Source organism: Haliotis rufescens, unplaced genomic scaffold (assembly GCF_023055435.1).
Source record: "Haliotis rufescens isolate VD_foot unplaced genomic scaffold, xgHalRufe1.0.p SCAF_17, whole genome shotgun sequence".
Lineage (NCBI taxonomy): Eukaryota > Metazoa > Mollusca > Gastropoda > Lepetellida > Haliotidae > Haliotis > Haliotis rufescens.
The window spans coordinates 1,768,629-1,795,613 of record NW_025963857.1 but is presented as its reverse complement, the minus strand read 5'-3'; the positions used below and the strand labels follow the sequence as shown (position 1 = coordinate 1,795,613).

General features: G+C 40.3%; 1 protein-coding gene across 3 annotated transcripts; it reads left to right on the top strand.

Moving 5' to 3' along the window:
• Positions 1 to 1,702: 1,702 nt before the first annotated feature.
• Positions 1,703 to 26,733, top strand: LOC124150581 (AKT-interacting protein-like). 3 transcript variants are annotated; one of them, XM_046522635.2, is made up of 10 exons: positions 1,703 to 1,792; positions 13,687 to 13,793; positions 15,379 to 15,599; positions 16,286 to 16,350; positions 16,904 to 17,010; positions 17,615 to 17,703; positions 18,485 to 18,583; positions 18,897 to 19,004; positions 20,829 to 20,889; positions 22,795 to 26,733. In XM_046522635.2, the coding sequence occupies exons 2-10, from the start codon at positions 13,764 to 13,766 to the stop codon at positions 22,900 to 22,902; spliced, it is 888 nt and encodes a 295-aa protein (XP_046378591.1). In that variant the 5' UTR covers positions 1,703 to 1,792; positions 13,687 to 13,763; the 3' UTR covers positions 22,903 to 26,733. The 3 variants fall into 3 exon arrangements, with proteins under 3 accessions (XP_046378591.1, XP_046378513.1, XP_046378669.1); XM_046522557.2 differs by lacking the exon at positions 1,703 to 1,792 and adding an exon at positions 1,885 to 2,022; XM_046522713.2 differs by lacking the exon at positions 1,703 to 1,792 and adding an exon at positions 1,885 to 2,022 and having other exon boundaries at positions 20,829 to 20,905.
• Positions 26,734 to 26,985: the final 252 nt, after the last annotated feature.

Genomic DNA, 26,985 nt, shown 5'->3' with positions numbered 1-26,985 from the left:
CTTAGACGATTCTCCCTTTAAAAGGTTCATATACCCCGCTGAACAGATTTTCAATCTAAATTGGGATAGTCCAAGACATTGAAGGATGTTTTCGCGCAACTATTAAATCATTACAATTTTATTGGCTCATACCTCCATAGTTTCAAACATACGAACTAGTCCATTGAATGGACCAAATACTGGTCTCTGGTTAGAAAGAGAAAAAAGATATCGCGTGAAGGGTGGTTTTTTTATGTTTCCGAAACAAATCACTCGTCCTATTGTCCTTGCCAAACTGCACACTACAAAATTTGTAGTTAACATTATGATGTCTAGTGGACTAAAAATACTAGTTTCTAACACTGGTATCTATTATCGAAAATATTTAATCGATGTTTAAACTACATGTAAGTATGTTCACTACAGCTTATTAACTCAACAAATTAACTCGCTGTGTAATATTGTAATAATTGTGTTTGTCAATTTTCTAAGATGCCAGTTGTAAATCTATGTTAAAGGGAAGTTAAGATCACCTTAGCACTACAATCGCTTTGTGTAACGAACCCCAGGGCGCTTATTACTGCGAATACAATACACGGAAAATACAGTAAACGTTACTATTTTGCCTAGAACAATATTCATTCCTGGAAAGTTTAAAGTCAATTCACTCAAACACAAATGTGTTTGTTTACTGGCTTAACTTTTATTTTTCAAACAGTTTAACGACTACCTTTATCAATACTACTATACACCTGGTGTCAAAGTTTGTCAAGTCTTCCAATGAGTTTTCTGTGTAGCAAACAAATTAGCACATTTTTCAATCTATTTTGGCCATAAAATTAAAGTATGCTATAATACAAAATCATCTCCGCAACATTTACATAATTTGAGTTTTAATATACGATGTTAACAAAGTATCTGACAGGGAATATACGGTAACAGTGAATGAACCGTTGACGACATCCATCAGGATAGTTACTGTCATAAAATGAGCCAATTATTTACTGGTGTATTTAAGTGCAAAAATAACGCTGTGAAAATTACTTTTGCGACACTGACTGAAATAGCATGAAAAGTTGGCAGACACTGGAATGTACCCCAGGAACAACACAATGAAACACGATGGTGCGATTGCAGGGATTATTCCCTAGTATTGTATTGTCCCCCGATACCCCCATGTCGTGTAGCAGTGGAATAAACAAAGTCACACTATGTAACCTCCCCGGGGACGTGGATCGTGCTATATAAGCTGTTGATAGTGCCTCGCCTGCACCGTTCCATTACAGACCACGGTGTTTGCTAACAGTGGCGGAACAACACTCCCTCAGTCACGCAAACAAATACGGTATACATGTTTGAGAAATACAAGATAGTCGTCGAAATATCTAACAATGTAACAACCATCATATATTCACACTGTGTTTACTGATATACCGTGTTTGCTATTATATTTATAACATACACATCATACGCATATATATATGGCTAGAGTGACATAAAAATGAAAACATAGTTGCACAAAATAGTAAACAATGTAGCTTTATCACAAATGAAAGGTTGGATAACAAACACGTTTCACGTAGCGTCAGGTATCAAGCATATACGAAATGATTTCATTATCCTCAATTCTAAACAGCAAAAAGACCTACTGTCAAACCAATACTAAATAACTGGACGAGCGGTCTGGTGTGGTGGAAAGGGCACGCTACCTCTAAACATGCATAGCTTCTGTTCGGTAGCAAGAAGATTGCTTCCCCTAAAGCTACTACCAGTAGATGGCAGTGCTAGTCAAGTCACAGAAACTACCCTACAGGTAAACATTATTGTGTTTTTAGCAGTCGAAGTTACTTCACTTGTGTAAATGTGAAATCACAACGGGAAAGTTCCATAAGTTTATAGGTAAAGGGTCTAGCGCTGTGACATCGCTACGCTAATCGCTGTTTATTGAGTAGGGTGTTGCCGTTGGAGCGGTATGTGTAGTATTTGCAAGGCTATATACAGTGGATCATATTAGTTCATATTCAGGGTATGCCGCAACACTTGGTATGTATTCACATTAATATTCTGATTATTCGTATGTTACATTTAGTTTGTAAAGTGTATCACCAAAAAGCGTTTGGAAATGTTAAAGAAAAACTTGTCTCAAGGAAAGAAAAGTCAAAATGTACTCGTCAGCCAAGTTATACCATGGGCAATCATATTCACATGTGTTTTGTCTGTCAGTCAAGTTATACCATTGACAATCATATTGACATGTGTTTTCCTTCTTTGGTACATTAACATAGAGTATGGATTTCGCTTTGAACTCTGACATATTTCAGTAGTCCGTTTGGGATCAGTCATCTTGTAGCATTCAAATATCATTAATATTGATACTATTTTTAATTAGGTACTTCGATCAATTGGCAGTCCAGTGAAGTTAAAATAAAGTTATTCATACATTCCTTGCTTTCAAGTTTAATGATTTAGATCTAGCAATAAGAGATTGTTTTACATATCCACAGATAATGAGAGTGCGACTCTAGCTTTCCCAAAAACCTGAGACTAGTGATAATTCATTTTATTAAGGGACTAATAAAATTCTTATGAATACTATCCCAGTTGTCTGGTAGTATATTCATATGCTTTGTGTTTTACCACCTTCTTTATTCAACTGAGAAATGAACGATTATGAATCTTATCTCCCTTCAACCATTGATGTTATGGCTCAGTGGTATACTTCAGCAAATATGTTTGATAATTGCTCTACACAGAGTTGAGGAAAGAAACTCCTTCACACACATCTTCCACCACAAAATGACACAGGAGATAGAGGTTTGGTCATACTTCCATCCATACAAACTTCAATGGGGACACATTCTTTTTATGGACATCTCTTTGATACAAGGACGACATGTTTCCTACATCATTAAGGGATACAGATTTTTTAGAGGTTTGATTTTTGAACATGGTATATGGTAAAATCCAATGGGGTTAGGTTTTCCTAAAACCCACTATTGCATACTATCAGCTGAGTATGTACAGTAAACTACATTTATAACGAACATCTCATAATATAACAAACTGACAGTTATAACAAACTTGTTTTAGGCCCAGACATTTGCTGTGTATATGCTGTACATATGCTTATAACGAACTATGGTTATAACAAACTAATATTAGTGATCCCTTTGAGTTTGTTATGACCGTAGTTTACTGTAGTTTGTATAGTTGACATTTTGAGTACATCTGTAACATTGAATACATCAGTAACATTGAACATGTTGAATATGAAATGGACCCGTGAAGATCCGGGGTAGAATAGGTCATCAGCAACCCATGCTTGCCGTAGAAGCGACTATGCTTGTTGTAAGAGGCGACTAACGGGATCGAGTGGTCAGGCTTGCTGACTTGGTTGATGCCTGTCATCGATCCAAATTGCGTGGATCGATGTTCATGATGTCAATCACTGGATTGTCTTGTCCAGACTCGATTATTTACAGACCGCCATCATAATAGCTGGAATATTGCTGAGTGCGGCTTTAAACAAAAAACAAAACAAACGAATATGTAATGGATATGTTACCAACTTTGAAACCCCCAGCCATATGTTTGATAGTTGTTCTGCGCAGAGTTGAGGGCACCCATTGGGACCTAGCTATAATCCCCCACGACACAAAAAGGGACAGGCGAGAGAGGTTTGGATCCCATGTGTCAATGGGGACAACTTTTTATGGATGCTGCTTTGATACAAGGACATTTTGAATACATCATTCAAGGATATATAAAAGTTCGAAAATCAATAATGTACAGGGGTTTGGACCCTGTTTGACTTTTTTGACCTAGCATTGTACTATATATACTATGTATAACATTGATCAGGATAAAAATGAAATAGAACCATTATAGCACAGTATGTAGTATAGATTGTTGACGTTTTGTTTTGTTTGTTGTTTAACGCCGCACTCCACAATATTCCAGCTATGTGACAACGGTCTGTAAATAATCAAGTCTGGACCAGATAGTTCAGTGGTTGACATCATGAGCATTGATCCACGTAATTGGGATACGATGGCATGCATCAACCAAGTCAGTGAGCATAACCACCTGAACCCATTAGTCGCCTCTTTCGACATGCATAGTCGCAAAAAAAAGTGGAGGTCCTGACTGTTTGGTTGGACTAGGTACTGCAGTCTGGTATTCTGCCTCAAGTTGAGAAAGACGATAATACATGCAGCATGCAGTTGTCTTTGCACTTGGCAATAACAAGGTGAGGCGGGTGTTTGGTGATGATATGGGTGGGGATGAAAGAGTAATAATTATTTGTTATGTCGTGATTAAAAGGTAACTTCACCAAGGAAAGAGTCATATTTCATTGTCAACATGGTATTGAGAGACTGCCCTGGTTGTAACGTACTTGATGGATATGTTCTTTAGCAAACCCATTCGTGAAGGGTATCAGCAATCTGTCGGCCATTCAACTGGCACCACACACAGTATCTAAGTCCATTATCGGGTCTGTGGAAACAGATATAGTCAAAGCTTTTGTAGCTGTGTAGAAATACACATGTGAGCTACAGTTTGGCTGTGGACAATGTTTCTTTTAAAGGTATTGTTGTTTGAGTGGTGATGTGTATGATTTGTGTAGAAATATGGAGGTTCAATGTGTTTATGGGATGTTATGTCCACAGGGTGAGATTGATAGTAGGCTTTGTATGTTTACCATGTTTACATAGAGTCATTTGCTTCATGGGGGTTGATCTATTGACAAGAAATAAGAATGGAAAGATTTTAGGAGGATATTAGGATGATAATAAGACACACATTACTTCTACAAGTGCTGAATTGAATCTGTTTGGGGCAGGTTTAGAAAAGTACCAGCCTGCAAGGTCATAGTTTCATTCTTGTTTTATTACGTTTGGGTGTTTTTGTTTTTGAGTTACAAGAAGCCTTGAGCCTCTGATGTTCATCTTTATCTTGATAAAGTAACTGAGTAAAACAAACATAAATAGGCCTCAAAATAAACATCTTTTGTCTTATTCAGGGGAATCAGTCTGAGGTTTATGATAATACTTAAGGTCGTGTTTCATAAATTTCCCATGGTCCAGTTGGTACATCTGTTTTTGTTCTTTTCACTAACTGTACATGCCAGAATATTCTATAGTGCTTTTGGAAGTGTGTCTGACCACCTTGTTTCTAACATCTATAAGTTTATTCTGCTAGTGTGCATACCATGATGGTGGGTCCTGGGTTTGAATCTCAGAAGGGGCAGTCATGTTGAGCAGTGGTTAAAGGGTTCCCTCGTCATGCCGAAGACCCGGGTTCAATTGAAGCCCATTTCTGGTGTTTCCCGCCGTGATATTGCTGGAATATTGCTTAAAGCAGCGTAAAACAATACTCACTCACTCACTTGAATCGCAGATTCTCTGTGATAATGGTCCTGGTTTTATGAGGGGAGGCCGGCCTTGTGTGTTTCCCCACACAGCTCATCAGACAGGTAGTGTTTAGCTGATCATACATCAGCCTCACGCGCCCTGCATGATCACATACATCAATCTGACTGATATTAGCCAGGTACGTAGGTATCAGGTGTGCCTGCACCTGTTCAATCATTGATTCAAGTGGGATTTTGTTCAAGGAAGTCACTTATCTAATGTTATTTTGCTGGTTGACTGAGCAATATGTCATGATATATCAGAAGCCAACCTACTTCGAACAAAAATAGAAAGATGTAGTTCTGGGTGTCGTTGTACAGAGTGATCTTAGTGCTAAGGTGATCCTAACTCCCATACCTAAACAAAGCTTTACGACACTTCATGGGGGTTGATCTATTGACAAGAAATAAGAATGGAAAGATTTTAGGAGGATATTAGGATGATAATAAGACACGCATTACTTCTACAAGTGCTGAATTGAATCTGTTTGGGGCAGGTTTAGAAAAGTACCAGCCTGCAAGGTCATAGTTTCACTCTTGTTTTATTCAATTTGGGTGTGTTTGTTTTTGAGTTACAATAGGCCTTGAGCCTCTGATGTTCATCTTTATTTTGACAAAGTAACTGTGTAAAACAAACATAAAATAGGCCTCAATACAAACATCTTTTGTCTTATTCAGGGGAAGCAGTCTAAGGTTTATGATGATGCTAAAGGTCATGTTTTATAAATTTCCCATGGTTCAGTTGGTATATTGGGGGCACGAGCGGCCCATTTGTCTAAGGCGCCACGATTCGCTGTGCAGAGTTGCATCCCTTGGGCACGCCAGAAACCTATGATTGTGGATTCCAATCTCGGTTCGCCGTGATTATATTTCTAAGTTTGTCAGCATCATACCCATTCTCATGGGTTTCACCAAAGTGGTAAACGTCTGAGACCTGCATCACTTCCGGCTTTCCTCCCACATTAAACTGACACGCCGTCATATAACTGGAACACTGTTAAAAGCGGCTTTAAACACAACTCACTCACTAGTGATACGGATAGGTGTTGATGCCGAAGTGTATTTTCTACTGAAGCTGTTTTTGTGGATGGATATGGGTAAAAAGATATGGGTGGGTGTAAATGCCATGGTAAAACTGAAATACAGCCCAGAGTGATGCTACATCCAGATACTCACTGTATACCAAGCAGGCAGTTTTGACAGGCGTGTAGCTTTAAAATGTTTGGAAATTTAGCCCTAATCTCAAATTGATTCACTGATGCAATTCCGAAAGACATGCTTCTAAAAATATAGTGTGAACATGTGTTGCCATGGAGATAAGCGTATTTACCTAATCAGCCTCAACTACTGAGATGTCATTAAGTGGAAAAGAAACTGCACCCAATTTTAAACCAGGTGATTAACATTTGCTCGGAATTTTAAACATCTCAAATGAAATAATCCAGTAGGTGATGATGAGCTCTTGAACACAATAAGGCAGTTGTTACGTTGTGCTTTGATGTTGTGTCGATGGCCAGGAGGTATTCCTAGGTGTAGATTTTACCTTTGTCTTAGCGGGGTTGATTGTTACCTGGTTGGGGGTTGAGTGATGGCTGACAGTCTCAGGGGGAATTCTTGGCACATATTTACCTTGCTGTGACACATTCTCAGTTTAAGAGACGGCTATTTACCTGTTGATTTAGTCAACACCTATCACAGCATAAACTAGGAAGTGGAGGTGAGACTCTCATTTCTGTGTGGTGTGTTTGTGGAGGTTTCTTCAGTGCTTAAGGTAGGAGTGTTTGGGGGCTCCATCATGTCCCCATATACTGCTTTGTGAAAGGAGGTTGGATTTTTATTTATTTGTATTGTGTATTATTGTGTATTGTGTATGAATGCAATAAGTATATTTTGTTGAATGATTGATGTTTGTCAATATTTGTTAATCATTACTATCCAGGATTTCCTTTCATCACTAAACATGGCTGTCCTTCTCCAAACATGAAAAATGTTGGCATGGCTTACTGTCAAATATAAAATAACATTTCGAAGACATTGATATTTGATTGATCTCTGAAAAGAATTATTAGTTGTGTGCTGTAAAGAAAAAATAACTTCTTTTTTAAAATGTCAAGTGAAAGAGTGACTCTGAATTGATTTTAATTACTGCAGTTAGTTAGCTATTAACAGACTAGATTGGTAAGAAAAATTTGTATCGTCATCCATAAATCAAATAATCACCGCGTTTGTTGTGTGTTTTTCATTCCAAACAAAAATAGAGAAAGTCTTAAATAACGGAAAGGAGGATGTGAGAAATCTGGATGATGATAATCAGGTGATGGTTTGTTCAGACATCAGACATCATCACTTGCTTGATAAAGGTGTTAGGATCTACATCGAAACGTCACACTAATTGTAATAAAGAAGTTGTTCATCCATAGAACTTGTCTTATTTCATCACACCAACTTCTAAATGCCACAGAAAGAAGTTGTTCAGACAGTTCGATAATGTTGCCAAGTCTGTGTGTGAGAACTGTCAGTCTGTTAATACTGACCAATACCATACACAGAACCACTCATCCATGGTAATGAAATGTACACTGATACATATCAACTAATTTCACTTCCTTAAAGAAATGTGAGCCTCCATGTGGGAATGTATTGGTAATCTGCATGTATTGAAAAGAGCATGAGTGTGACTATACATTGTGCCCAGCTTGTATACCTGTGAGAAGCAGTGCCCTGGGAGTCAGTCATAAGTGCCTTATTGGTTCAAGGTCAGAGGAGCTGCTGAAGACTTCACTGAATGTTGACTAGCAACATATTTCATGTCTCCATGGTCACTGGGAATGTTGTATATCATGTATATCAGCACTGGTGTCTAGCTCCAGTTTCATGTGAGGCTGATAGGGAAGCTTTAGTTAACAATGTGTAACACTGACCTGCTGAGACCCTTACTCTGAACATCTATCATCACCCAAAGTTGAGTTATTTTACAAAACAAGGTGTCTGAAATGAGCCTTGGTTTTAACCCATGTTATGGTAATGGTGTCTAGATCCAGCTTACAGCAGATGTCTAAGAGATTTTTCATGAAATGTGGACCCTTTACAATGTTTACTTATTAAACAAAATTAAATTATGATATAGTCAAACATGGGATTGGTGAATTCTTAACCATGTTTACCTAAAGGCAAAATTATTTCTATCGATAAAATGTTATTAGATGGTCTAGTAGTTTCTTCAGCAATAATATAGCCCATAGTTTGTTTGTTCCTTGTTTAACGCCGCACACAGCAATATTCCAGCTATATGATGGCGGTCTGTAAATAATCGAGTCTGGTCCAGACAATCCAGTGATTGACATCATGAGCATCAATCCACACAATTGGGATACGATGACATGCATCAACCAAGTCAGCAAGCCTAACCACTCGATCCCGTTAGTCGCCTTTTACGGCAAGCATGGGTTGCTGAAGACCTATTCTACCCCGGATCTTCACGGGTCATATCGGCACTTTGCTTGTATGGATCTAAAGAAACATTTACTCTATTGTGAATACTTTGTATAGAATTATGTTGGGAATTACGGTACATTTTCAAACTCCTTTGACAGAGTTGATATGTTAGGTAACGAATGTGATTGATGCGATGTCATGTGTCCACAATGGTCTTTAGGACTAATTAATAATTGTCTAAGTCATCAGTAATGATTTAGAAAATATATGAGAAAATTTATGGTTCCTCATTTTTGATGTGTTGAGTGTCACGTGATGTAGACAGAGCTCCAGATAAGCCTTTGGTGTTGTGGGTATTTTACCCATGCATTTTAAAATCATTGGGTATCAGTAATTCTATCTGGGTATTCAAATTTCTGTTACCCACTAGTTTTTACACATGTGGGTATTGAAGTTAAATATTTAAAAACACTTCATCTTGTCCCTGCAAACTGGTGTCGTGTGGGTTCGAGAGCTTTATAGGACTAAAAAATACCATGATACTTCAACAAGGAAGTGTGATGGCAAATGATCATGATGTAACTGTCATCGTGGAGTTTGGCAAGGTTGACGGAATGCCCGTTTATAATTTCAAAATACGTTGCTGATTTGCTAATTGAATACGCAGGGTTACTTCACAATATTTTGATGATACGCACAAGTTTTATTTTTGTAGAGTATCTGTAATGTTCGGTGCGTATTTGATACGCTTGGATTTTATTTTACTGCGTATTTCTGCATTTCTGATGCGTATTTTATGCAGATACGCAGCTTATCTGGAGCTCTGGTAGACGTTTGAACAGTTTTTGTCAATGGTGGACGTGTGAGGTGTAACACGGGGGAAGTGAAAGTGTCTCATGCTTGTGTAGCAGAGTTAGTCGTGTGTGGCTGGATGCGCTGTCACTGTCACCCTGACAGTCTTTACATTGCGGGTGAATAGCATCGCTACTGATACAAGGAAATATTTTGAAAGTTGTTGATTATTAAAAAACAAATTGTATCTAGAATTCAACACGAGTTGGCCTGTCCACTTGCTCTATATTCAGGTGCTCTGAAATGTTTCAGTTTGTATGCTTGTCTTGTAATGCTGAAATCAGGATGGGTATATACATACAGACCTAGTTATATCGGTTAACTTTAATCAAGGACAGGGTATGTATTTGTTTCTAAAACATTCTCTAATGGACTATGACATGCATGGTTTGTATCAAGACCTGCCCAGAGTCCAGTATTAGACACCTTGGCCGTAGTTACGTTCTCAAATGGGAATTCTCAATTAAAGTATATATTTATTACTAATGTTATGGCTTGGTCAAGGTGACTTGTATTTCCCTGACAACAGGACTGACCAAAAGGAAGTGGTTCAATCTTACATTATTGCATTGAATACAATGATAAAATACCTCTGAAATGAAGAAAATATGAACTTCAATAAAATAACAGTTTTTAATTAAGTAAAACAATTTCCTTTTTGCCTGTGAAGGGCACTTAGTTTTGAATCCCTCATGAATCCTTGACATGGCTATGCTCCTCGGCGATGATTCATCGTAGTGATGTTCCACTGCTTTGATGTTTATTTGTAACCTGTTAATATGTGTTCTGAGTAGGTGTTTATGTCTTTGTGAGTCCTTTTGATATGACATGTATTCAAGTAACCCTTTGAAGTAGTATTTGCAGCCTGGTTACATGTAGCTTGAGTTTGCAAGTCTACTTTTCGTACACGGAATGTCATGCCCTGTGAAGTGGTATTCCAGATGCCGTGCCCTGTGAAGTGGTATTCCGGATGCCGTGCCCTGTTAAGTGGTATTCTGGATGCCGTGACCTGTTAAGTGGTATTCCGGATGCCGTGCCCTGTTAAGTGGTATTCCGGATGCCGTGCCCTGTGAAGTGGTATTCTGGATGCCGTGCCCTGTGAAGTGGTATTCCGGATGCCATGCCCTGTGAAGTGGTATTCCAGATGCCGTGCCCTATGAAGTGGTATTCCGGATGCCGCAGCGAGTACGCTGGATGCCGAGCCCAGTTGAGTGGTAATTGGGATGGCGTAGCGCAGTACGCTGGATGCCAAAATTTCCATGTTGAAATTATATTTTGGCTTTCTTTCTTTTTTCAAAGTGTGAAATCAATAAAATATTGAGTCCCTTGCTTATGAGTATGCATGGTCATGCATTCTAAGTGAAAATCCCAGTCTCATTTACTTGTTTTGGCTGTGTACAAGTTATGACTCAAGAGTTCTAAAGTGGATGCCAAGACAAATACAGTGGTATGCTGGATGCCTAGGGAGGAGGGAGGCTTCCCTGTGATAAATGATTTATTTCAAGTCATATACCAATTTTTGGCTAGTTGTTGAAGGATAGATGCACCTTTAGCTGTGCGCTAGACCTGAAGTGACTGTTATCATGGAGGTCGGGTGTATAGTGTAGTGACTGATCACTGCACCTTTAGCTGTGTGCTAGACCTGGCGTGACTGTTATCATGGAGGTCGGGTGTATAGTGTAGTCACTGATCACTGCACCTTTAGCTGTGTGCTAGACCTGGCGTGACTGTTATCATGGAGGTCGGGTGTATAGTGTAGTCACTGATCACTGCACCTTTAGCTGTGTGCTAGACCTGGCGTGTCTGTTATCATGGAGGTCGGGTGTATAGTGTAGTCACTGATCACTGCACCTTTAGCTGTGTGCTAGACCTGGCGTGACTGTTATCATGGAGGTCGGGTGTATAGTGTAGTCACTGATCACTGCACCTTTAGCTGTGTGCTAGACCTGGCGTGTCTGTTATCATGGAGGTCGGGTGTATAGTGTAGTCACTGATCACTGCACCTTTAGCTGTGTGCTAGACCTGGCGTGACTGTTATCATGGAGGTCGGGTGTATAGTGTAGTCACTGATCACTGCACCTTTAGCTGTGTGCTAGACCTGGCGTGTCTGTTATCATGGAGGTCGGGTGTATAGTGTAGTCACTGATCACTGCACCTTTAGCTGTGTGCTAGACCTGGTGTGTCTGTTATCATGGAGGTCGGGTGTATAGTGTAGTCACTGATCACTGCACCTTTAGCTGTGTGCTAGACCTGGCGTGACTGTTATCATGGAGGTCGGGTGTATAGTGTAGTCACTGATCACTGCACCTTTAGCTGTGTGCTAGACCTGGCGTGACTGTTATCATGGAGGTCGGGTGTATAGTGTAGTGACTGATCACTGCACCTTCACCTAAGCAGTCGCCCCCTGCTGTGATGTAACTATCTGTGGCAGATATGACAGATTACCAGATCTAGGTGATAACACTTGGACAGCCTGTCAACTCTGCCTGCTGTAGGACTTCAGGTGCACATGTGTTGCTGTGTAGCTTTATGGATTGTTTACATCTGGGACAGTCAGAGTCACTCAGGGTAGATACAGTTGTAATATATTGTTGTAAACTGTCATCATGGTCATATGTGTATATTAATACATTATGTAGATTTATGTATGTACATGTCCTGATATGAGTTTATGACAACCACTGAACTATAAACTGATGTAGATATTCTTACATTGTTGTAAACTGTTACATGTGTGTAATATAGTGTTATATTGCCATGTATGCATGTAGTAATACGATCTTGTACATCCTAGTTATAACACTATACACTCTAGCTAGTGGGATCTCGTTTGAATAACAATGATTACTGCACACAATCTATCATGATGTATGGATATGATTACTGTTTACTGTCTAATTACTGATTACTGTTATATTACTGATTACTTTCTGATTACTGTCTCAGGTTTGAATATTGATCATTAAGGAACAAATAATATTTAATGAATAATATATGTGTGAAATATGAATGATAATTGATTTTCTCTGAGATTACAAGTGTTAACTCCTATCTTTGTTATGAGGAACACAACGTTTGGAGTATGCTTACCCATGTGATTCATTCATTGTGTTCCTCATAATAAAGACATTGACATCCATAAATTCTCTCTTATGTGTATCACTTCTAAAGACCTAACCCCTATCAGTTGTGGTTTTGGGAGAACATATATCATTCTGTATTTACCTTAGTGTATGAAATTAGAAATACGGTTGTATAATCTAGGCCTTCTATTAGATATTCCAGAATGTTCTTTTGTTCAGTTTTCATGTTTTGAAACTTTGTCAAAATATTTTTCAAAAGGTCGCTAGTTTGAAACTGGTGTTGTATAGCTCAAGAAAGCTGCTTTCTTTCTGGCTGATGTCGACTTCTTGTCAGTCATTTCATTGGTCGGTCAAGGCCGTTCTGACGTGACCCAGAATGGGATGTCCTCAGATCTTTGTTTAGCGGTAGCGGGAACTAACATCTGATTTTAATGATTGTTTTGCGCTGGGTATTGACAGTAGATCCCATACTGGGCAGGCATTAGATGCACCAGGTGCTGGTCAACATCATGGGATATAGTTCTACACAACAGTAGATACGGCATATATGCTTGGTATTGACAGTAGATCCCATACCGGGCAGACAGTTCTTGCACCTGGTGCTGGTCAACATCATGGGAGAGAGTTCTACACAACAGTAGATACGGCATATATGCACCGGGTATTGACAGTAGATCCCATACCAGGCAGACAGTTTTTGCACCAGTTGCTGGTCAACATCACAGGATAGAGTTCTTAATGGTAGTAGATATGACATATATACACTGGGTATTGACAGTTGATCCTGCACTGGGGAGGCAGTAGATGCACCAGCTGCTGGGGGTCAGGCTTGACATCTGCTGCAGGACGATTAGGCTGTTTCTGTGTTAAATTATCTATTTCTCATTGTGATAGCAGTGTATACGATGGATTTTTGTTCTACAGAGACGCAACCATGAGGCAATGACAAGGTGAAGGTCATACGGAGGTGTGACAGACTTTCTGTGGCTCGATGGTTGGAGATGTCCAGCACCCCGGCTGATAAAGTGCAGGTAGCTACAACTTATAGCAATGTGATGCCACAGGGCACTAATTAACCTGTTCATGTGCCTTTGGGTTTTTAAGTGAGCTACATGAACAGCATTGTTTATCCATCTTTGAATAACTGATAATGCCTGTTTAGTTACAACCTACAGGATTATTTTGTGAATCAATCTGCCCCTTAGGTATGTTTATGTGATAATTTTACATAGGTTCATATTAAGTGATGTTTTAAATATTTTTTTCTGTTTCATGATGAAATAATATGTTTAATACATTTTCCATGTGTTGTGCAATTCACTTTTTCAAATTACATTCATCACTGGATTCATATGATCAACAGGTTTGATGAAGAAATCTTGGCCCTGTTCCACAGAGTGGTCTCAGCACTAAGGATGTTGTGACTCCCATACTTCAACATAGGCTTACAATAGTTGTATAGCTAAGATCCCTTTGTGGAACAGGACCTTGATTTCTAGGTGCCCCCTTCAGGCACCTGGAACTGACTGTAATCATGATGACTGTTCCATTGTGATTTTAACCTGCCATTGTCTCGCTAATACAGGGAATTTTGAATCCTGCACACCTTGTCTGAAACAGCAAGATTGTGAACACAAGTATTCAATCGACAGCATGCAGTGTTCAAAATTAGGGGGTTGTAGCGGTTTGATGCTATAGCGTTTAAAGTGTCCTCCAGAAGTTTCAAATATTACTATTAGCTTTCAGGTTATGATAAGGGCCCCGTGACTTTCATGCTTAATTTCAATCACTGATCATGGGTAGTTAATATTAGCGTCTCTGACCACATCAGCATCTAGTGGTGAGTAATACTTTTGACCCAAACTCTCAATGTGGTCATTGTCACTTTAAAACATTTCCACTGCATTAGGACTTGTTATTGTTATGCCTTTAAGTGAGTGACTGAGTGATGAATATTTCATGCATTGATTAAAATGAACTTTTATCAATTCAGAAAATGAGAGATGACTGATTTCATGATCGTTCCTTGGTTACAACCTGAAATCAGCCAACCCTTGATTAAATTGATCCAACAGAAAAGCCTTGCATTCCAGTTTTAACCATCATTGTTCAAGTCAATAGGCATACTGATATGAGGCTACAGTGCTTTATTGAACCATTCAAAATTCATGCTTGTTTGCAAGCCCAAGTCTACTAAATCGTGCTGAGGACAAGTGAAAATCCATTGGTGTCAGTCCTCATTAACTAGCAGCTTTTCAGGACTATAATTCTCAACTATTCCAGTTCACCACCTTTATCAATGTATTGAGTTAATGGCTTGTCATAGCGTGTTGGCTTCACAGGGGAGGAAATCTGAAATGAAACCGGTTTCAGATGTTTACCATTTCGGTGTAAAACACGAACATGGTGCTGACAAACCTAGATATGTAACCAGGGTGATTCTGGGACTCAGATCCATAATCATAGGTTTAGAGCATGTGTAAGAGACGCACAGGAAATTGTGGTGCTTCAGATCAGTGGGCCAATCATGCTCCAATTGAGTTGATGGAGTGCAAGGTTTCTCTGTATATGTGTATTATCGGAACGTGGTATAAACATCGTATCACATGTTTCTAGACTTCCCGAGCAGCAGCAGCAGCAGCAGCAGCCGTATCCCCTAGTAACACACCCTCCCCTCGGCCCCCGTCCCGGTCAGATGGGCGGAGGTTACCCAGCATTCCTTCTCCCGACACCCAGGAACTGATGTTAAGACATACAAGCCAGCACACAATGCCAGTGTCTAAAGGAACCAATGGCTATGGGCCTTTCTTCCAGGAGTATAATCTCATGGCTGAGTAGTAAGTATGAAAATACTAGAGCGAAGACGTATTACCTAGAGGGAAGACGTATTATCTAAATGGAAGACATATTACCTAGAAGGAAGACGTATTATCTAGAGGGAAGACGTATTACCTAGAGGGAAGACGTATTACCTTGAGGGAAGACATATTACCTTGGGGGAAGATGTATTACCTAGAAGGAAGACGTATTATCTAGAGGGAAGACGTATTACCTAGAGTGAAGAGATATTACCTAGAGGGAAGACGTATTACCTAGAGGGAAGACGTATTACCTTGAGGGAAGACGTATTACCTTGAGGGAAGATGTATTACCTAGAAGGAAGACGTATTATCTAGAGGGAAGACGTATTACCTAGAGTGAAGAGATATTACCTAGAGGGAAGACGTATTACCTAGAGGGAAGACGTATTACCTTGAGGGAAGACGTATTACCTTGAGGGAAGATGCATTACCTTGAGGGAAGATGTATTACCTTGAGGGAAGACATGATAGTAACGTAGTGTGATTAGTATGTACAACGTATTGACTTCATTCAAATAATTTTATACAGGTTTGGTAGCTATATCTGTAAATGATCATTCCTGCATTCAATTAAACAATCTGAAAGAGTTCATTAGCTACTGGTTAAATTTTCTGCTTTGTGAAACTTATCAATATTCACAATCAATGTTGTCATTTTCCAGCAACCAGCTATGTTCTTTGAAAGCTCCAGGGATATATGTTATGCCGTCGGCCACATCACCTCGCAGTAAGTCTAGTTGTGAGACTGTAGTCTGTAGTGATATAAAACTACACTGTAATGACCTGTGAATAGAATACCCTGCCTCACCGAGCCCTGTAGACACAGTGTCACATGCCCTGCCTCACCTAGCCCTGTAGACACAGTGTCACATGCCCTGCCCTGTCATACAGGCGAGGATAGATAGACCTGCTGGCAAACTCAGTGTGAGTGTCAAGGTTTAAACCCATGGGCTGAGACCACGGGCATAAGCTACTTGACACCCTTAATCAGCTTCTATGCATGACTCATATTCGAAAATTGCTAAATAAAATGCTATCTCTACTAAATATATTGTCCACATTCAGTGCAAAGCAAAGCATGTTGATTGTTGTTGATACAAGAGCTCAGCAAGAAATATGTGCAGGTAAAGCTAATGTGTAGCTGATCTAAGTCCATCATCCCTGTAACGTAATGGACTATGCCACTCATTCATGAAGTAAAGGTTATTCTTTCCTGTATTGACCACTAGGATGGTGTGTTGATAGTTTGTACTGAGAGATGTTGGCCCTGTGTGTTTCAGTCTGGAACGGTGTGCTGTTTATCCGGCAGGGCTTGTATCAGGAGGGTGTGTTCAGGTTCACACTCACCATCCCTGACAACTTCCCCGACACGGACTGTGACTGTCCTGTAAGTACTCTGTCTTCACTTGACCCTTGTGTAAGTTAGGGACAGACCACAGTCCCCCTGCTTGTCTCCCCTTGGAATTCAGGGACAGAAAAGGTCTGGTTACCCCTGCTTGTCTCCCCTTGGTATTCAGGGGCAGAAACGGTCTGGTTACCCCTGCTTGTCTCCCCTTGGTATTCAGGGGCAGAAAAGGTCCCTGCTTGTTTCCCCTTGGTATTCAGGGGCAGAAAAGGGCCCTGCTTGTCTCCCCTTGGTATTCAGGGGCAGAAATGGGCCCTGCTTGTCTCCCCTTGGTATTCAGGGGCAGAAATGGGCCCTGCTTGTCTCCCCTTGGTATTCAGGGGCAGAAAAGGGCCCTGCTTGTCTCCCCTTGGTATTCAGGGGCAGAAAAGGTCCCTGCTTGTCTCCCCTTGGTATTCAGGGGCAGAAAAGGGCCCTGCTTGTCTCCCCTTGGTATTCAGGGGCAGAAAAGGTCTGGTTACCCCTGCTTGTCTCCTAGCAGATCCCTTGTTCCCCATACTTGTCTCCCCATGGGGTTCCCTGAGAGATTAGTTGCCTTGTCTCACTGCACAGATTCTGAGGTAAGGATACTTTGTTCTTATTTCAGAGCGTGGTGTTTGAGTATCCTGTGTTTCATCCTTTGGTTCATCCCGTGTCTGGCCTGCTGGACGTCAAGAAGGGCTTCCCCAAGTGGAGGTAACTCACTAGCTACACAAATACTCAGGAACTTAGAACAGCAAATTGAAACTATCTTCCTGTATCTAGAAATGGGTACATTGTGATGGAAACACAATTTTTGGTCACTTCTCTGGACAAGTAGACTAAATGTCCAGATAAGTTAATTGCTGCTGTCCACATCCTAAGTGTACACATATTTTTAGGAAGGATTCATTTATACTGGTACTCACATGAAAAGGAATTGTGTGAAGCCCATTTCTGGTTTCCCCTGCCAGTATAAAGCTGGAATATTGCTAAAAGAAGCATAAAATCATACTCACTCACTTAAAGGGAATCTACTATTTATCCTGTCTACAGGTAACATACATACTGGTACATCAAACATTGTTATTTATCCTTGCTGAGTATAGTGTAGTCCAAACAGCTGCAGCTGCTATGTGAAGTGACGTTTCGATGTCATCATTGACTCCACATCAAGTTTGTTCCTGTTTCAAAGGAATCATCTCATTTCTGTTTTCGCCAAAATGCTTCTGACACTAGCGCAGAGTATGAATTGAAATCTGTTTGCTTTCTTGCTTTCTGCTCTTGGTTCTGATTTGAAGATACTCTATTTCAACAGGGGCGGTCGGGTAGCCTCGTGGTTAAAGCGTTAGCTTGTCACGCCAAAGACCCGGGTTCGATTCCCGACATGGGTACAATGTGTGAAGCCCATTTCTGGTGTCCCCAGCCGTGATATTTCTGGAATATTGCTAAAAGCGGCGTAAAACCATACTCACTCACTCACTCACTATTTCAACAGGCGCAATGTGAACCACATCTGGCAGGTTTTGCTGTATGCAAGAAGGATATTCTACAAGATCGAGACAAAGGCTCCCTTGAATCAAGAAGCAGCTGATTTGTGAGTTGTCTCCCTTTGTTCATTCCTTGTGCTCTCTGCATCAGACCCCCTGTGGAGATCCGGTTTACATTTGTCTTAAGCAACCCTTGCCTTTTGTAAGAGGTGACTAACGGGATTGGGTGGTCATGCTTGCTGACTTGATTGATGCATGTCCTCGTGTCCCAATTGTGTAGATCGTTGCTTGTGACGTCAATCACTAGATTGTCTGGTCATCATATCACTGGAATATTGCTGGGTGCGACATTAAACAACAACAAACAAATAATTAATCTGATGCCATTGTGTTGCTATAGATAGCATTGTGTTGCTATAGGTACCACCAGGACCCTGAAGGCTACAAGAAGCAGGTCGCGGAGTCTGTCAAGGCATCCAAGGAGCGGATCTATGAACCTCCAGCGTCCGATGACCCCTATGCAATACGGTAAGAGTTAATTGATGAACTTGCTGATGTAATTGTAATGATTGAGTATTATGGCACTATCAGGATGATAGGAATGGTTTTTTTCTGCTTTTTGACAAAATATGACAGTTCTGATCATATGTAGCACAATTTTTCAGCAAGTATGGAAAAGTCAATGGCAGAATTATGTTTGTTATTTTAGCTTAGATATTGTACAAAGCTATGAACAGTCGCACGTAATTCAAATCATAGACAAACATTGAATCCAACATTTATCTTACATACATATAATTACTTTTCCCACTTAGTTAGGGACTGACCACTGGATATTGTCCCAGAAATTTAAGAAAAAAAATGATATATTGTCTGCCACAAAAATTACTTTGTTGCAACGTGTTTGAAAAATAATAATCCCCCCCCCCCCACGATTATCAGATGGTCATCCCTTGTCATAGTACAGCCTAAGAGAACAAATTCAAGCCTAGGTTAGGAAGATATAAGATGGCATGTGATGTGAGATTAACTTGTAATTGACTGATGCTTACTTAAAATCAAGGGGCTGTCGGGTAGCCTAGTGGTTAAAGCGTTTGCTCGTCACACCGAAGACCTGGGGTCGATTCCCGACATGGGTACATTGTGTGAAGCCCATTTCTGGTGTCCCCTGCCGTGATATTGCTGGAATATTGCTAAAAGCGGCGTAAAACCATACTCACTCACTCACTCACTACTTAAAATCACTTCACCGCCTCCGTGGTCTCGTGGTAGAGCGTCCGCCTGGAGAGCAGAAGCTCCGGGGTTCGATCCCCGGCCGTGTCATACCAAAAGACGTTAAAAGATGGTACTTGTTACCCTGTCTGGCGCTCGGCATTAAGGGGCTAAAACAAGGACTGGTCGGCTCGGAGTCAGTATACTGTGTCTGAGTGGGGTATTCATGTTAAACTGCGGCATGGTATCTCAGTGAGCTAGCACTATAAATCAGCATCAGTCCGGACTAGTACAAGCAGCCACACAAAACACACACACGTACATGCACATCGCTATATAAGTGCAATAATCTTGGACGCGACGTTAAACCCCATTTCACCTCATCTAAAATCACTTCATTCTCTTTTGTCTCTAATAGTAGACTTATTGACACTCTTATCCTATCCAATAGTGTTGCATTAGGATATCCGAGAAGAGCAACATGTGTTTCCTTAGACCAGTGCTATCTAAATGCTGTTACAAATACCTAGTCCTGCTGTAAGTGAATCGTGTGGAATGGGGCCTTGTGAATGTGACAGTTCATTACCTCCCTTTGACTATATACTTCCATGAAAATGTGGAAATAACGTGGCATTATATTTTTCAAGGGAAAGCAATCCTGTAGATTTTCAGTATGAAAATGTCATGAAGATAGAAATAATCAAAGTTGTTTCATTAATAGAGAATTTCACCCTGCTGTCTTTTGATCAAATATGTCAACAATGAAAGTATGAATTTTTATCAAGGAGTGTTGATATATGTGATATCAAAAGACTCAAGGGTGGCATTCTATTTGTCATTCAACATCATTCTTCCAACTTGTTCCCTTTGTCAACAGTAATAACTACAGCTGACCGGCTTCTGTGGCAGAGGAGATTAGTGATGTCATTTGATTGTGATGCCATGGTAGCCAATGACATCACACTGGTCTGCAAAGCATTGTGATGCAATTTTATTGTAGAGATACCTCCTAGGAGATATCACTTGATCTCACACAAGTATCTCCTGTTGAAGCCAGTTTTGAATGATAAAATCTTTTGTTATTATTCTGATGTTAATTATTTTGTTTGAATAGAGTTTATTTGGTGATTGGTGTTGCAGCTTCAGTGAGTGGCAGCCTCTGGTCCACGAGGAGGCCCTGCAGGATATGCTGGAGTCTAAGGTATATGTAGTTCCAGGTAATCTTGCTGTGACGATGTGTTGCCCTCTTCAGCTGCCACAATCGCACAGTACCACACCTCAAGGGTTGCCGTGTCTCACACCACTCACTCACTCACTCACTCACTCACTCACTCACTCACCCAATCAACCACCCACCCACTCACTCACTCACTCACTCACTCACTCGCTCATAAAAACTGTTGGTGAGGCTGTTATATCAATGCAATGATTTAAGCTCACTCACTCACTCACAAACACTGTTGGTTTAATCTGTTATACCAATTCACTGATTTAAGCACACTCATGCACTCGCTCACTCACTCGCTCACTCACAAACACTGTTGGTTTAATCTGTTATACCAATTCACTGATATAAGCACACTCATGCACTCACTTACTCACTCACTCATAAACACTTTTTTAATCTGTTATACCAATTCACTGATTTAAGCCCACTCATGCGCTCACTCACTCACTCATAAAAACTGTTGGTGAGGCTGTTATACCAATGCAATGATTTAAGCTCACTCACTCACTCACTCACTCACTCACTCACTCACTCACTCACTCACTCTATCGCTTTGTGGAGAAGAATGATTAGCAAAGAATATTGTTCTATGCAGCTAAAGACTCATGCAGGAGAACTGCAGTTTATTGGCATAAAAAAACTCTAAATGATCTTCGTACTGGGGAGGGGAGTATGTGCCAAACATGTGACCCTGAAAGCAATGTGAAATGTATAGCAGTCACAAGTCAAGCCAAGTTCTTCCATCACCTCTTGTCTGGTCCATAGCAGGGCGATTCCAGGGAGCAGTTGTCCCCACTAGGTGTGAAGAGCTGACATCGACGGATGGTAGTGTGTGATATGCTGGATTGTAATACCACCCTCTTGTACAACACGGGGCGGTCGGGAAGCCTAGTGGTTAAAGCGTTCGCTCGTCACGCCGAAGACCCGGGTTCCAATCCCGACATGGGTACAATGTGTGAAGCCCATTTCTGGTGTCCCCCGCCGTGATATTGTTGGAATATTGCTAAAAGCGGCGTAAAACCAAACTCATTACTCACTCACTCTTTTACAACGCAGGGATTTATCTTGGTCTGCCAGTCCTTCCCAATTCCTGCATGACTAATGCTCTGGCCTTGCAGAGACTTGTATTTCACTGATGTGGACAACAAACATGATAAAGGGGAAGAGGCTTCAGTGCTTAGTTGTATTGCTTTGAATGCAGTGCTGAGAATACATTGGTAAAATACCAATCCCAATGTTGAGCCAAATAAGTATATTTTTCCAATATGTCTGCCAAGGGCACTCAGTTTGAAATCATAGAGACATCCCTGAGATCATCTGCCTGTCTAGCTGTCTAGATTAGATTGTCCACATCCCATTTTTCAGTGGTTGCCATATTGCTGACTGAGGCATTGATCAAACTTCCCTTCCTTTCCTCCCTTTCCTCCCTTCTGTTGTTCTGTATTTACTGTATAGCGATCATCATCATCATCAACATCAATCATCATCATCACCACCACCACCACCACCACCACCATCATCATCATCATCATCACTCACGCACGCCTGTCTTTGCTGTCTTTTTTACCTGTAAAAATACACTATTATTGACTATAGCAAAAATACATATATCATTTTCCATGTTGATTTATTTTGCAATATTTTCAAATATCTTCACACCGCCTCCTGTGTGATGTTCGTCAGCTTGTGTAGTCATGTGTATTGCTCACAATGGCTGCTGGGTAATGTGGCTGAAAATATTGTTCTTTCCATGGCTCTCTTCATTCTGGTAATTGGCTTGAGGGCTTGATTGTTTATCTTTTAAAAACTTATGTAATTATTGAACCGCAATGTGCTCAAGGAACATTGTGTTTTCAGTCTTTGATTACTGTCTTTCAGACAAGCCAAGGTGAAGGTCGTAGCGCCAGTCCGCCATCTTTAGGCTTGTCCTGGGTTTCCCTAGAAACAACACAAATCTTGTCCCGTGAAGACCCGGCCACAGCATAGCAGGCAGCATTTTGATTGGTGGAGAGGAGTTTGTATCATGAGCGGAGAGAATGCCTGTGATTAGCTCTAAAACTCCCAAATGATGAATCGCATGGTCTTATTAAAAAAAGGTGATTTTATTCAATGAGGATTCGGGATGTCAGACACTGGATTTGTGGATCATAGCTTGAAGAAATGCCTATGTGTCAGTCTGATGCATGTAACATTGCCATGGCGATGGTGAGCATCAGTGACCATCATGGTTCTTGACAATAAGTTTAAACATTTCAACACCAGCAATGAGGAAGCAAGACAATTTCGACTTCGTAGAAGATGCACTATTCAGATTGTGGTCACTGCCATTTTGGGGTTTTTCAAACATTTTGAAAAGCACATTTGAATGATGATATATTCCTTCGTGTATGATTCCTCTCACTTGAAAGAGAAGTTGAAACGTTAACCAAGATGCCATACCCAACTCAAGAGGACCAACTCGTCCAATGAACTCTTGACTTCAGTGTCGAGAACTTAATATCATTACAGAAAGTCATGGAAAACAATATTTGGATTCATATTGAGAATCTTTTATTCAATCGCATTTTGTACAAAAACACTTCTGCAATATTTATGTGCTATGTTCTAAACTACAAACTTTAAATGTCAACAATATATAGGCTTGGTTCTCATATGGCAACATTTCTTGTTTACAACAGACAATATTCTGAAACCATGATATATTTAATCTTTTCAACAAAACAAGTAGGCCATCCTCCCATACACTTTTATTCAAATATGAAAACCCAACTGTTTTTATTTGATCATCCTTACTAGCAATATACATCATTTTTAGTTGCATGTTGTTTGTTGGGGCTTTGCGTGAATATGGTCAGTTATTGGACTGACGAACCTGTACCTGATGACAGCCCTCGCTTGGGCTTGTTGGCCTTTTAGTTTCCTGTGTGTGATGACAAACTTTGAGTTGCATTTTCATGACTGTTTTAGAGTTGAGCTTGACTTGTTTGCACCCACTTTGTAACAGGACCAACACTAGTGAATTGGCAGATGTGTTCAACTAACCACTCGTGGGCTCCGTCTGACACGAGTTACGTGTAGTGGTGTATGGGAGTTTAAGAGTTGAATCGACTTGCACACCACAAGACCGAGGGTGGAGAGGGCTACACGGAACTTGAACCTCTTAGATCCAGTACAACCAACTATTGACTAAAATGAGATATTTATCATTACAATTTTATGAGATCCAAAATTCTTGGTGAAGTGTTCTTGTGGAATAAGTAGATGAAAACCAAGAGTTAAAGTGACGTCACCATCAAACTATAGCAGGCTTGGTTTTGTAAGAGAGGGACAAGCTGATCAGCTAGATGTATGACCATTAATGATAAACATTGACACTGTGAAACAGGACTCTTGTTCAAATATCAAATCTTTTCAGTACATTTAATCAGTAGATTTAATTGATAATGGATCACATTGATCCTACTTGGAATCCCCATGGATAAAGTTAAAGAGTAGGCCCTTTACTTCATCACTTTTCTCCTGTGTCATTTGATCACCTTCAAGATCTGTCTTCAAGGTCATGAAGGGGTCAGTGCAGAAGAGGTGAAGTAGACGAAAATAGGAATGAAATTTTAACATCTGTACAAGTCACTGCCACTGGACAATGTAACAAGTTATTTTGATCCTAAATAGTAGTTTTCCATTGTATTTTACAGCATCTTTTATTCAGTGATCATATATGTACCCCTGGATTTATGGTTAATTTGGTGAAGTTTCCTACCCTAAAAATATTACAAGTAGAAAACTGGAAAGAGTAAAGCCCACAAGTCTTGTCCCAATAAGATTCCTGTGTCTTGGATGCTGAAGACAAAGAGTATGCAGCAGTTCATGATCAGAACAAGTGGATTTCTGTGATGGGCCCAGGTTGGAGGGTATTGTTTCCTTGCTGAATTAACATGTGTGATTGTGAATGAATGTTGGGTGTAGAGGCTGTATAGATAGAGCTTACACGGTGTGGTGGGGTGGAGTGGGAGTGTCCAGCCAGTTGCTGACAGGCATGTGCAGATGAAGTCTCAACAGACTGAACACTAGTACTTGGTGGCATGGGTGGCCCAGTTGTCTAAGGCACCATGGTTTGCTGTGCAGACTTGCGTCCCTTAGGACATGCCAGAAACTTAAGATCACATGTTCGAATCCCAGATTCACTTAAGTTTCAAGGTTTTTCTGAATCAAATCCGTGCTCGTGGGATTCACCAAAGTGGTAAACATCAAAGATCTATATCACTTTGGGCTTTCCTCCCACATCAAGCTGAGGTGCTATTGTGCATGAAATACTGTTAAAGTAATGATAGTATTGTATAAAGATGAAGCTTCATGTTTTAACTACTTTGGAAGCTTTACGATACTATGGATGCGAAACGAGAAATGGCACTAAACATGACAATGTTGCCCCATCCCCAAACATCTAGTCCTGTGGTTGGAGTGATCCGCTGTACATCGAGATTATTGTTGCGTCTAGAGGGAATATCTATGCATAGGAATATTGTAGGTGCCTTTATTCAAGTCGTGTTAATTGTGTGGATGCAATGTCCAGTTGTAGGGCATCTCAGGGCTCCAGTCACTTATCCTTTCCCGGAATCGTCATGGAGACAAATAAGACCAGTACAGGAATCCTTCACTGTAGGAAATGTTTCACAGACAGGGATGACAAGTTGGTCTTACACACTGATAGGGCCCAGTTGTCCCTGGCACTGCAATGTGTTGTACAGAGTTGCATCCCTTAGAAACCTGTGATTGTGAGTTCGAATCCCAGATTATCCCTGATAATGTTTCAAGGTTTGACTCGACATACCCATGTTCATGGTAAAGTGTGAAACTTCTAAGACCTGCATCACTTCAATCTTTCCTCCCAAATCAAGGTACATGCCTTGATATGACTGAAATACTGTTGAAAGGAGTGCTAAGCCAAACCGAACTCACTCACTCACTGATGGGATGCTAGCCCCCTGTATAGGGCTGTGAGTGTTTCACTATGTCCAGAGTAATGCTTCCTCGAATGATTGGAATCAAATACTCTCAAATGAGGTATTCTTGGATCCTAAAATTAATCTTTGGTCATGTAGTTTCTAACAATTATGGGAAAGATAATTGAATGCTGGGTGCCCTGATCCTGATCCTGTAAATAGCTCATGCAGTTGTTGGCACAATAGCAATATGCCCAGTGTTGTAATGTGCTGTGTGTACGAGAATGAGTGGTGATGGCTTCAAGATATGCACAGCAAGGGTCAGTTTGTACTGAAATGCAATGTTATTTGGTTTAGGGGAAGTAATATTTATTGAGTATCAAATATGAAAAGGATTCTTTGGACTTTTGTGTAGTTTCATGACTGAGCTCAGATATGAGGCTAATTGTATGCAGCTTGTAATGTATGGAGAGCTTTCTCTAGCAATAGATTGAGTGTTAAATAATTAGAATGGCATTGTCAGTAAAAATCAACACAGACTGCTTATTTTAATATTCATGTACCTAAATGCAATTAATGCACAACTTCTCATTGAAGGTACATACACCAGATAAACTTTTTATGTCATTTCATAAAAAAGTATGTTTTTTTCAATGAATGCTTATAAAAACGAATGGTTCTGCTCCTTTAAAACTTTCAAGCCTGTCTTGTACAAAGAGAAATATTTGGTGAAGGATGTGTAATTTTTACTGTTTAATTTATACATTTGTTTGATGGAAAAGCATGTTATTTTCATATTTGACACGTTTCATATTCCATCGTCTATCACCATTAACATGTGAACCATTGTGAATAAAGATACCTTACATGAGGACTATGTTTCTTGTGATGTGAACTGTGATTACTCTGAGGATGACCCAATGATTGCAGTAACCATCAAGTGTTAAATGGTGCTCAATCCTCTATGGTTGACTGTGTGGCTCATATATAGTGGAGCACTGAAGGAAGAGCATTTGTGTGTCAGAACTTGGCTGTAAGGGGACAATATGTTCACACTGTTACCATATATATACACACACCAACAACCATTGATTTGTCCGCTGTAGGCCATGGTACACCCATTCCC

Bases quoted from the DNA above. Each gene is read 5' to 3' on its own strand.
- LOC124150581 (XM_046522635.2), top strand. From the start codon at position 13,764: ATGTCCAGCACCCCGGCTGATAAAGTGCAG. The intron at 13,794-15,378 runs GTAGCTACAACT...ACATGTTTCTAG, and splicing joins CCCCGGCTGATAAAGTGCAG to ACTTCCCGAGCAGCAGCAGC. The intron at 15,600-16,285 runs GTAAGTATGAAA...GTCATTTTCCAG, and splicing joins TATAATCTCATGGCTGAGTA to CAACCAGCTATGTTCTTTGA.